General features: G+C 39.0%; 1 protein-coding gene across 1 annotated transcript; it reads right to left on the minus strand.

Moving 5' to 3' along the window:
- Positions 1 to 5,030: 5,030 nt before the first annotated feature.
- Positions 5,031 to 6,524, minus strand: LOC105827067 (coiled-coil domain-containing protein 65-like). The gene has a single exon (XM_012665088.1). The coding sequence runs from the start codon at positions 6,303 to 6,305 to the stop codon at positions 5,031 to 5,033; it is 1,275 nt and encodes a 424-aa protein (XP_012520542.1). The 5' UTR covers positions 6,306 to 6,524.
- Between the last annotated feature and the right edge of the window lie 6,791 nt (positions 6,525 to 13,315).

Here is a 13,315-nt window from a genome sequence, read left to right on the forward strand (position 1 = left end):
AAATTAACAAGCCCAACCAATCATCTCCATGGATTAAGAAGTGTTTGGTGGGTGGGAAGATGGAAAATGTGCCGGGAAAGGTGAGCTCTCTCTAAAACATAAGATATTCTTTGCTTTACTACAGATTTGAGTATCTTATCTTCAGCAAAACACCTGTGTGGTAAATTAACAAGCCCAACCAATCATATCCATGGATTAAGAAGTGTTTGGTGGGTGGGAAGATGGAAAATGTGCCGGGAAAGGTGAGCTCTCTCTAAGTCGGGAAAACACGGCACGGTTATTATCAGAAACTACAAGCACCAGAAACATCGTGGGAACAGGCAGTTACAACCATTTTTGTTCAAACATCATTTAATAAAATTTCTCAACAGCCACTGTAGTACCATGTAAACACCTACGAAATGTTGTGTTTCTGGTACTTTGTTTTCTGTTATTTTATTCAAATTCAGATTTTACTAAAATGTGCTAAGCATCTGTTTTGTGTACTGAAGCCACATATCCCAAATCTCACAAGGCAATCCTGCAAAGTCTGCCTCACAATTATACTATGTCTACACATACACATTATAGTTAATGCAGACATTTACTAGTCACTGCATTAGAGAATTCCACCGGCATTATTTTAGGAGCTATCCATGAGGTTCTGTGAGATATGATTGCATTTAGTGATTGCCTCAACCCACTGAGCTAGGGTTCTTTGAATTATTTTTAAGCCAACACTTACGGGGTGCTTTTTTGTGTCCAGGAACTATGTGAAATACATGACCTCATTTACTCATTACGACGTATTTATGGGCAGTGCACTAGCATTGTACCCATTTTACAGATGAAAAATTTGAGAGACAAAGAGATTAGGTGACTTGAACAAAGTTAAATCACCTGCTCAGGTTTTTCTGGTGGAGTGAAGATCTTAAATTAAATCTTCTGATTCTAGGGTGAGAGCTTTTATATTAATACACTGCCTTCCATGTCTGTGACACAAGGTAACACACTTGTCATATTGCTTGGGATACACACCAATGGCTTCTTTACAAGAGATATGAGCATTTTCAAAAGGGAGTCTCTCAAATTATGATGATGTCTGTCTAGGCTTCTCATGTTCCCCCCATCCTGACCCTCTCCCACCTATTCCATTTCTCTGTCTACTCATTCTCCAACAACCAACTTTGTTTAAATTGGGTCATTCACTTATTGCCAGTTGAGTACCTCATGCTCAGCTTAAGAGCTCCATGTGTTTTCTTGCCAGAAATGCCATTTCCTTTATCCTTCTTCTACCCTTGAATACTAAGACTGAGACTTTCTGGGATCCTACCTGGTCACTTTGGTCTTAAATGATTTCCCTTTTCTTGATTAACATGTGAATTCACAATCAATTGCATTCTGATTGTCAGTGCCTGGTTTCACTAGTCTTGAAATATTTTTAATGGATCTTTCCCAAATCTCACACCTATATCTATGATGATCTCATTCACACCAAGGAAGGGATAATTATTTGTAGTATTTATTGAGGGCTACACCTCTGCCATAAAGTATGATTGGGACTTCTCAAAAATTGTCTTGGATATACAGTGTCAAGAATAGATTATCAAGACCATTTTACAGGCCAAAAATTGAAGCTTTGAGACATGAGTAAATTGTGGAAGATGATTGTGGCACAGTCAGGGGCCAAAAATCTTTGACCCCAACACCCATGTTTATCAAACATTATACTGACTACTCCCCCGAGAGTGATATTTTTTTTCACGGATTCTCTCACTAGTTCATGTAATGATTTCAAAGATCACCTAGCATAATAAAAAAAGAGTCTAGAATGGTCCGGAGTGAGGCTCAGGAGATTGAATTTCAGGCACACTAGCCGGATTTGGGTGGACACATAAATTTTCTTTGGATCTTACTAATCCCTGCCTCAAGGGTAGGAATAATCCCATCAGGAAATGTACACTCCAAGGTGGTCATTACCTGCTTGGGAAATCACATTTACCTGAAGGATTTTTTGAACAGTAATTATGCCACGTGTTGCTGCAAAAATAAGAACACTTTAAGCAGAATTTTTCAAAATGACTTTTTTTTTTTTTCAAATTTGCATGCTTTCCTTTGTTTCAAAATTACTGCCACCATCTAATGAAAAGAAATAGGTTAAATTAATCAAAGAAAAAAATTTAGGCTGAACATCAAAAAAAAAAAATCTGGTAATGGTGAGATCCATTAGACTCTATTAGAATCCCCATTGATTGAGTCATTTAAAAGAAGACTGCCATCCCCTGGAGATGATTCTGAGACAACCCCACGCCCGGGGAGAGAGGAGCATATGGAACCCACAGGCTCCTCAGTCACTAATGTGGGTGATTTTTTCTGAATTCCCTCATTTTGCCTTTTTGTCAACAAATCCTGCCATCATTTCACTCACATCTTTGCAGCATTTTCCAGAGCTGTTAACAGAAATCATTTCACAGAGAGTGGGAAAGAATATCATTTTGTCATTTTTGGGGGGGGAGTAGAGGGAAGAACAGGCAGTCTCCGCTTCCTGAGGCTTTCACGATGAAAAGAGAAAAGGAGAATGAGGCCTCCCTGCTAGTACGGTGGGAGAAACAACTTTGCTTGGAAGCACTGTGCAGAAATAGGACTAGAAACACCCCAGCCAACCTCTCTCCTTATTAACTAGAAAGAAGAACAGTTTGGGACCACATTGATACCCTCAAACTTATTGGCACTAATGAGCTGTGTGAACTTAATCATTACATTATATCTGAAAGGTAAGAGGGACCTTAATGATCATCAGGTGTAGTCTACTTCTTAATGCAGGAACTCCTTTTAATTACAGAATTCCTGTGAGATGGGCATTGGAAGCTCATTATTTCATTGAACTCTCCATCTCATGGTTAGCTGTTTCATTTGTTAAGAGAGTCTCCCTTTTATTGAGCTGGGACAGACATTCATTCATTAGTACTTGCTTTCCCCTTTGGAATAATAATAATAATAGAAAAACAGTGGTAATTATGATGACGATGATGAGTAGCAGAATTTTTTTCTATATGCTAAGGATGTTATACAAATTTACATGTAAGTTCTTATATATCATCAAAAAAATACTATATTATACTATAGGCACTATATATTATAGGCACTAATTTGCTGCTATTTTACAGAAGGAGGAATTGAGATATAAAGTGATGGAATGACCTCATGCAGGGTCACAAAACTCATGATGGAAATTAAAATTTTTTTTTTTTTTTTTGAGACAGAGTCTCACTCTTTTGCCCAGGCTAGAGTGCCGTGGCGTCAGCCTAGCTCACAGCAACCTCAAATTCTTGGGCTCAAGCGATCCTTCTGCCTCAGCCTCCCGAGTAGCTGGGACTACAGGCATGCGCCACCATGACCAGCTAATTTTTTCTATATATTTTTAGTTGTCCGATTAATTTCTTTCTATTTTTAGTGAAGACAGGGTCTCGCTCTTGCTCAGGCTGGTCTCGAACTCCTGAGCTCAAACAATCCGCCCACCTCGGCCTCCCAAGAGTACTAGGATTACAGGCGTGAGCCACCGCTCCCGGCCGGGAATTAAAATTTTTAATTCATTCAAAATACATTGTCTTCTCACTCCATTCTTTTAGGTTGCACATTCCCAACTCTCTTAAGCATTTCTTAATTCAAATGACTTTCAGCTACCACGTGATTATGGTAGATTTTATTTTAGAAGTTTCTAGCTTTCTTCCCTAATGTATGGAAACTTGAACTGGAAATAATACTGGAAATGTGGATTGACAAGTGCAGCCTATAGAAGATTCTGCTGTCATCCTTCATCACTTTCCAAATCAAGTTTCTGCATCTGCAAAAGGTATTAATAGCAAAGGTGGTAAGTGACATCAGAAGAACATCACAGTACAACAACTTTAAGGAAAGAAAACACACTTGAGAAGACCCCTTTGCAATTTTCAGATCAGAAGAATTCTTTTTATTTGTTTGAAATGTCACCATTTTCTCTGTAAAAGTGAGTATAGAACTTAGTTGAAACGATTCCCTAGTCCATTTGAGGATATGGAGCTACACTTCCCTCCATTTTTCAAACTTGGAGGTGAATGTGCTCCTGTCTCAGCTGCCCTGAGGGCAGCCACACAGAGGGGGCTTTGCTCTCGTGAATTCAAGAGCTTTACTGTAAGCTTCTAAGGAAGCAATGCTGCTAGGAGGAGCTTGGGCTTTCAGGTTAGTCAGGAAGAGAAATATGATCTAGGTGTGATTGTCTTTGGGTGGCCAAGGAAAACCAGGGAGCAGGGGGCCAGAGGATGTATAGGCACTACTCACACATCTATAGTCGGGATTGGGGCCACTACACAAGTCTGGCTGCTGAAGCCTTTGCCAGAGAGCTCTGATGCTGATGTGGAAATTGCACTGAACAAGAACAGGCCTTTAAAGAAAATCCAGGGGTAGATGGAGGAAGTAAACTAGGACACTTTCAATGAACTCATACACATTCAAGGTGAGTAACAAGACCAGTGCCAAAAGAAGCAGATAGATTTCATCAAAAGGGAAAAATAGCAGTAGTAGCAGTTACAGTAATAAAATAATACTACGGATAATAGAGTAACATCAGTAACATGAGGAACCCAACGTGGAAATAAGGAGAAAAGGGGGCCTTTGGAGTGAGGCTATTGTTACACCTTTCCACGTTTATTCCCATGTCCTTTTCCATGTGGCTTTGTTGTCTAAGGATCTTCAAGAAAGTGTCCTGGGAGAAGCACCCTGGTTCCACGAAAAGTAGACACAATTAAATATGGGGAGTTCAGGGTTACAATGCTGGTTATTAAGTATTATTGTGGTTGGGGACATTTTCTGTGATCACATACCTATAAAATAAATATATTATATATACATATATATGTACATAAAATAAAACCAGTAATGCGGCATGCTTAAAAAAAAAAAAAAAAAAACCTCTTTTTTTTTTTTTTAAACTCCATGGAAACTTTTAATAGCAAAGTCCTCAGGTCTCAAAAAAAGAAATCTCTGGGGGTTGAAAAAAGATTTTTCTCTTTGGATCACAGGGTATGGGAGATCATATGGGCTGCTTCAATGATATGGTAAATGGTCGGATGTTGTTTGTCACCTGGCTGGGCTACAGGTGTGGGCAAGGGCTGGGGTAAGTTGCTTCGATGGTTGACTATGAAGAGTGGGTTGAGCTGGCTCAGCACTTCGTCACTCACTGAGATGCCATCCAAGTACTGCTTCAGCATCTCCCGCAGCTTCCCATTGATTTCCAACAGCTGGGCTCGTCTGTGTTGGAGGTTCAGTTGCTCCAGTTTCACTTTGTTGTACCTTTTCCAGAAATTCTCCATCCCTACAGAGTCCATCATCACCTTTGCGAGCTCCTCAGTAAGCTCTCCCCGGTTAGTCTCAATCCCCTCCTGCGCCTTAGGAGTCAATACTGATGAATAAAAAGGCAGCACTTTTTCTTCTTCTGTTTCAAATTTCCTACATATTTCAGCAAGTTTAAGGATCTTTTCACCCTGTAGTTTCTGTATTTTTCTCATCTGTGCTACAATCTCTTTGGAGCTCTTCTCGTCCTTCACCTCCAGGGTCTCAAAGGCAATCTTTCGATCCTCGGTGGCATCAGTGTAATTCTTGAGGGCATCCTGGAACCTTCTCCACAGATCTTCCACTGTGTTCTCCAGTTGTAGTCTTAGAAAGTGCTCGTCTTCTAAATTCTTATTTTTGAGGTCATCCCACATGCTCTGGTACTCCAGCTTGCTTTCATACTCAGAATCTATACAGTTCTGCTTCATGGCCATGAAGACATCTTGTAGATAGCGAATCTCTTTCTCATGTTGGTCGATAATTGTCTTCCTTTCTGTCTCAAACTCCTTGGTTAGGGCCTCCAGCTCCGTGTTGTAACTTTCCTCCAGCAGGTTAAGCCAACATCTCTGTAGGGCCAAGAGCTGGTCGACATTGTGCAAGTGGCTGTGCAGGGCATGGGCGTACAGCTCCTCGGCTTCTGACAGGTCTTTTGCTAAAGACTTGATTACACTGTCCTTGCAGTCCACCACTTGTTCAAATGTTTGGCTGAGGATCTCAATGTCCTTAAGAAGTTCTCTGGTCTTGACTTCCCGAAGGACAGTTCTCCACTGTGTGTTAATCTTATTAAGGTTCAGAGCACCGTTGTGTTCCTCCTTGGCCAGCTTGTCCTTCAAGAACTGGCTGAGGAGCCTCTCTTTCTTCTTGGCCATCTCCTCCTCTGCCAGCAACTTCTGCTGAAACAGAAGCAGCTGCTCCTCATTCGACAGGGGTGTCTTGGCCTTTTTTTCTTTCTTAGACATGGCTAGGCGAGGGATTGGATTCCGGCAAGGAGCCTTGGCCAGCCTCGGCCAGTGTTAGAGGGAAGAAGGAAAACGCCCCTACAAATGGGGCTTCCAGAATTGTCCCTGGGCGGTAGTGGAACCTTAGATCTCAGTTCTCGGGCAAGAGAGAGCCCCCGCTATTGGTGAGACCGACAGAGCTCCACGGTGAAAAGACGCATCTCGTCTCCTAGCAACGAGGATTTCTCTAAAATGGCGCGGCCAAAACGCCTCTTTTGTTCTACCTCTAAAATTACTAAGTCGCAGTTCCAGAGGCAATTCCTTGTTATTTTTTAAAATGTTGCTTCTTGTGGAGGTAACATCCATTGTTCTATGCAAGGTGCTAATATGACTCTTTCTTAATTTATAACATCTAGGTAGTGCCATTTCCTATCTCCTGAAGATGAATATTTAGTTCACTTAAATTACCCTCACATCCCATCTACCACTCACTTTTTAGTTAATATTCTAGTTTTTTGGGTGGTTATCATCGTTTTAAACAATTTCTTAAAAATATGTTCAGTGCTCACTTCAGCATCACATATACTAAAGTTGGAATGACACAGAGATTAATACAGCCCCTGCTCAAGAACAGCATGCATATTTGTGCAGATTTTTATATTTTTATGAACTATAATTCAGCCTTAAAAAAAGAGTAGAATTTTAAGTATGCTGCAACATGGATGAACCTTTAAGACATTAGAATAAGTGAAATAAATTAGACACAGAGGGCCAAATATCTGATTCTACTTATAGAGGTAACTAGAGTAGTCAAATTCATAGAGACAGAAAGTAGAATGGAGTTTGCTGGAGACTGGAGAGAGAGAGAAATAGAAAGTTGTTGTTTAATGGTTATAGAGTTTTACTTGGGGAAGATGAAAAAATTCTGGAGATGAATTGTGGAGATGGTTGCATAACAATTCAAATACACTTAATGCCACCTAACTGCAAACTTAAAAATGGGTAACATGGTAAATTTTATGTTATGTATATTTACCACAATTACATATATATGTGTATACATATTACAAGTACATACAAAGAATATCTTTTTATTATTCAGCCTCTGCCCATATCTCTTGACTTACCCTTTATAAAATAAACATCTCTGTGTGTTTTCCCCACAATCTTCACCCTTGTTATACTAGAACAACTCCATGCACAAACTTGTAAGATATGTAAAAGCAATGATTGAAGATATTGGTGCTGTTCCCAAATAATTATTCCTCTTCTCTGCCTTCTATGCACATAGGGGGATTGAACTTTCTAGACCCACGGTGGCTGATGTAGCCAAGTTGACAAACTTTGGCCACTGAACTAAGGAGCAGGAAAGTGAGTCGTGCTCAGACCTGGGCGTTTAAATACCGAGTTTTCATTCCTCTGCCACAGCAACTGGCTAAGTTTGAGATAGCTTCTTTTTTTCTCTTTATGTTCTCAAATTTCCTAATGATATATTTAGGAGTAGTTTTTTTTTTTTAAATCCACCTTTTTTGTGTTTTTGTGTAATTTGGGTACCCTTCCAAAAATAGAAATATTCATGTCTTTCTTCAGATATCCAAATTTTTCCTGTGTTTTACTTTGCTTATTTGTTTCCTTTTATTTTCTGCTTTCTCCTTCCAGAGCTCATGTTTGCCAGATAGTGGGTATCTTGGACTGTTCTCCTATACTTTTTATATTTTACCACGTGTTTTCTGTCTTTTTGCCCCCTTCGTTCTATGTTCATGTTGAGTTCTTAGATTATCTTATTGATTTTTTGGTAGTATCCTTCAAATCTCTCTGAGAATACTAATTAGATTTTCTTTTCAAATTTCTTCTCTTCCATGAATTATTTCTGTTTCCACTGTAATTGTTTTGTTTGTTTATCTTGTCATTTTAATGCTGCTGGTTTCTTTATAAGCCTGAGTGACTATAGGTTATTTGCATGCATTTAAAACAGGAGGCATTGGGTGGACTTTTCCAGGTAGTGAGCTGAATTTTCTCTACTGCTGTATATATAGGCTTGTTTTCCCTGTGAGATTCCTCCTTCAACTGGGAGGCTGAACTGACCAGCTAGGCACTTGACTCACTGAGAAGCCAGCCTTTTGCTAAGGGATAGCCAAAGCAGGAAGAAATTTACCCTGTGATGCTAGCTCTCACCTAGTGCTAATTCTCCCCAGGCAATTTATTGTATTTTTTTAATGTTGTGGTCATCATTTTTGTTATGATGAGAGTTGTTATTTTGCTTTGTTTTCTTTTGCCTTCAATCAACATGAAGTGTCTTGTATACGTGTTATATCCAGGAATGCGGGAAAGATAGGAGGGGAGCAGGGAACTAATTGGCTCCTTGTTCCAGAGACAGATTTTTGGTCAGGTTCTCTACACCTCTCTCCTTCCGATTTTGGCCCCTTTCATAATCCCATCCTCCACATCTACTGATTTTATTCCAAAAGACTTTGGGGTTTTGCCAGGAAGATTAGCTCCCTCCTTTCCTGCCATCCTTTTCTGTGTTAATTTTTGACTATAGATTCGTCAACCTTTGTCCAAATGTATGGTCTCCGTTCATTTTTCATCTCTCAACAGTGCTTTGAAATCTAATATTGGATGTTGCCTCATCTCCCAGCCTCTCTCCTGTTAGGTTTATGAGTGTCATTTCGTTTTGATTCTCTCTTATTTTAATGAGAAGTGGAGGCAAATGCAGGCACTTTACCACCATGTCGAGCCAGAGCTCACCTTGCGCACTTGCAAAATTAAAGGACCACACTACATTTTGTGCGTCTGCAGTGCTTCTCACTGTGTTCTTCTCGAGGGCCATAGATGGTAAGTTTGGACACATAGAACTGAGGGGGACTTTTTTGGTGTGTCCCGGCCACGAGAAACATCAACAACTTTTAATGGGTTTTAAGCTATTTGAAAAGAAAGCTGTTAAGAAAATGAAAGGCAGATGAAAGTCAATAGCCCTTTCTCTTGCCATGTCTTTTTTTTTTTTTCAAACCATACCTTGAAAGAAATCAGACGTAACCAACCCAAAATTCCATTATTAAACTATCTGTTCTGCTTTTCAATATACCTAGTTGCAATGACTTAGTTGAAAAGAAACTAAAAATGATAATAGTAGTCAGTATCAGAAAACCTAAAACATTTCAATAGATTTTCTGTTTGCATTTGAGATGTTGTATCTCAGAGAATCTCAAATTCAGGTTTTATTCTTGTAATTTTCTGCTTCTATAAATATTTCCCAAGTCATTTTCCTCAGTTCTTATAAGAATACATATGGTACTCCTGAAAAATATTTTCACAAGTGCCTGTGGGTGATTTCCTGGTGCTTAAATCCATCCTATGGTGTATAAAATCGTGCCGATTCAAAATGTTCAGTGTCGATAGCAGCATGGTTTTCAGAATCCATCCTGGCCTTCTTTCTATCCACCTGCTTTTATTAATTCACCCTCACTGTTGTGCTCCCTCAACTTCTTGGCTCTCATTGATGTAGTCCAGTTCCTGATATATAGCTCAGCATCTTCCCTTTCCTAATATTCCATTTCAATCCTCTTCTCATTTATATTAACTGTGACTGTCTTTTTTTTTTTTTTTTTTGAGACAGACTCTTGCTCTGTTTCCCTAGGTAGAGTGCAGTGGCATCATAATAGCTCACTGCAACCTCAAATTCCTGGGCTCAAGCGATCCTCCTGCCTCAGCCTCCCTAGTAGAGAGTAGCTGGGACTATAGGCATGTGTCAGGACACGAGGCTAATTTTTCTATTTTTAGTAGAGATGGGGGTCTTGTTCTTTCTCAGGCTGGTCTCAAACTCATGAGCTCAAGCAATCCTCCTGCCTCAGCCTCCTAGAGTGCTAGGATTACAGGTATGAGCCACCACGCCCAAACCTGTGACTGTCTTAATCACAGTCATATGTCCAAGCCTGTTTTGACTCTATATTTCTTAGATTATTATATTTTTTTAAAGATTAGACAGATAGTTATAGTCCTAGGTGGATGGAGAGAAAAAGCAAAAGAAGTTTCTCCAACCTGAGCTCAGTGCATCAAGCCAGAGTGAAACACTAGATTAACATACAGGGAGAAGAACTATTGGTCAAGCTAAAGTAGTGCAAGGTGCGTGACGTGCTAGGGAACACTGGAGCATGGAAAAATTAGTTGGAAAAAAGTCAACAGATAGTGGCCTGGGTGATTCATTGAGACAGGGGCTGGACTTCACAGCTGGGCTTTTTGGTATAGTGATCGCTTACAACACAGAGAGAATATTGGAAATTGAAATTTGAGTTTCATCCCACATATTATCCATTGAAATCAAACATAAATGACTCATGTGTTTACCAAGAATCCGATAGACACACGCAAGGGAATGCATTGTGCTAAATATTATGGAAAATCCAACAGTGACTGAGGCACTATCCTTGAAGAAACCTGTATGTGGCAGGGGAGTGAAAGATAAGTTCGCCTGTAATGGAGAAATGTAAGAGAAGAAAAATGTGTCAATGTTTTGTAGGTGCAAGTATAAGTTATTTAGGATTAAAAGGCTACAACACATCTATGGCTATAGTTCAAAAAAATAGAGTTTTATATGCTGGACCTTGGACCCACATGATCAAGGCAGCTGTCAATTCCCCCGGGAGCACACAAGCGATGAGGGACGATGAGGGACGACGAGGACAGCTTTCCATTCAGCTCCATCATGGCCCGTGACAGGGAATGAAGCAAAGTTTCCATTTATTGAAAGTGTGCTGAGGGTGGCCAGAAAAGAAGTTCCTATTAATCACTCTTGTTTGTCTGTAAAATGAAAATGCTTCCTTCATAAAAATATTTTGAATTATACCATCTGGCAAGTTAACTTGCATAATTACAAATCCAAATCTTTCTGTTGATTTTCTCCTAGGAGAACTTAAAGATACTATCCTCCTTCAGTCCTCTTTAAAAATTAACAACAGCCATGAATCACCACTGATTCTTTGGCCCAGTTCTAGATGTTTCCTTAGACATCTTTGCCATTTAAAAAATTCTTTTCATTAATGTGTTGGGCTATACACATACACTGTATTTCATTTACAGTAGAGTCTCCCATTTAGGCGTCTTGCTAAAGGAAACGTCATTCTGTGATTAACATCACTTATCTTAGTAAAGAAAACACCCATGTCACCAGTATATATACATATGGCTTAGTTATTCTACTCAGTGGAGCTGTTGTTTTTTCCATTGTCATTGTCTTCATTGTTTTAAGAATTTGGAAAATTTCTGCATTTCTAGCTTCCAAGCACACAGAATAAGAGACGGAAATATCTTCCTGCAACACTAGCATGCATAATGGTCACAGCACAGACAAGGCCAATTGGGACCTGCTTGGTTTTTGAATTGTGAGGTTGGATGGATTAGGAGAGAGGGAAGGACATTGCTTCCAAGGCTGTCAGATTGAGCACTGCACAACTTTTAGGGGTGACATTTACAAAGATTGCACCGAATGGGACTCTGCAGTAGTCTGGAGGAGGCCTTATACCACCTCTATGCTTTGACCCAAACCAGCAACACTAGACACTGAGTTTGTCTAGGGAAAGGTAGAATCCTATTGTCACATAGACCAGAAAGTTGTATCAAGTATTCAGGCTATGCAATACTAGTAACGTTAGTATGCCTATGGGAAAAATAGAAAAGAATATTTAAAATTGAAATGTCTGTCTCATCTCATCCATCGAAATCAAACATAAATGATTCATTAATTTATCAAAGATACAATAGGCACATATTATGTACAATGCATTATGTTAAATGTTATGGAAAACTCAGTGATGAGTAAGGCAGTACCCTCCAAGGAACCAGGGATCTGTCAGAAAAGAGAGACAAGTAAACAGTTATGGAGTGATGAAAGAGTGAAAGAATTGCAGTGAGAGTTGAACATGGAAGTATCTAGGCTCAGAATTATAAAACAGAACCATGGGCTTTATGATGTAGCCCACATGTAATGTGTACCAGCAGGATAATTGATGACAAATATCCTTGTAGTCGCAGAACACCCAGATGACTTTAGATAGATATGTCTGCCTTTATGTCTTTAGATATGATATTGTGTGGCTTTAGACAGATAGTAGACACCAAGATATACTAAAGAAAATGTAAATGGGGAACACAATACATGATTAAGGTTCAGACAGACCATGATGAAAAATAAAGGATGATTGGACAGAGAGAAAGAAAGAAAGAGAAAGTGAGGGAGAGAGAAAGAAAATCTGGGGTAGATAATAAAGGAGCAATTTTAATCTTAGTGTTATATCCACAAACACAAAACTTATTTAAACTTTTAACATCAAATATAGTGATGTTTGTTTGGGCTTAAGGTCATTTTAATCTCTGTCATTGTCAGTGATGCATTTACATTTCACACATGAGATAAATTTCAGTCTAGGACTTCCTTGTGCCTTGTTAATGTCATAGTGACAATTCTGTCAAAGTCTCCATGAAGCTAATATTTCTTTTTCAAAATAAAAAAGGAAAAATAGGGTCCTGATTATTTTATATGCTCATTGTTCTTCCAATTAACAGAATTTTGCCCTTGTTATACTTATAATATATAAAATGTATTAAAAAATAGAAACTATGTATTCTTAAATATGTTATAAAGGTATTTGCATATCAGGCAAAAATAATAAAAGTTGATAAAAATGAAAGTACGTATCATTCTTTAGTTGGCATATAAACTTTCGCTTTCATCCTTTAGTTCTCTCTTCAGTAGAGCTCCAGAATTTGATTCAATCTGGAAGCATGTTCCGCTACACTAGCTCCCAGAGCTAGCCAATTATCTACGAAGGTTTCTTCTTGGATGCCCTCAGTTAGCTCTGTTCATTCAATGGAAAACTTGTGGTACTGAATTCATTCTAAATGACAGCCAGAAAAATCTGTAGTATTTGAATGGCAACTTAAATATACAATGCAAGGTATTTGATTTAACTTAAATTAAATTAATTTAGCTGTCAAAGCCCCAACAAAGATGCTTAGTGTTTCATGTGGAGTCAATT

The sequence above is a fragment of the Propithecus coquereli genome, unplaced genomic scaffold, assembly GCF_000956105.1.
Source record: "Propithecus coquereli isolate 6110/MARCELLA unplaced genomic scaffold, Pcoq_1.0 Scaffold96, whole genome shotgun sequence".
In the NCBI taxonomy this organism is placed as follows: domain Eukaryota; kingdom Metazoa; phylum Chordata; class Mammalia; order Primates; family Indriidae; genus Propithecus; species Propithecus coquereli.

Bases quoted from the DNA above. Each gene is read 5' to 3' on its own strand.
- LOC105827067 (XM_012665088.1), bottom strand. From the start codon at position 6,305: ATGTCTAAGAAAGAAAAAAAGGCCAAGACACCCCTGTCGAATGAGGAG.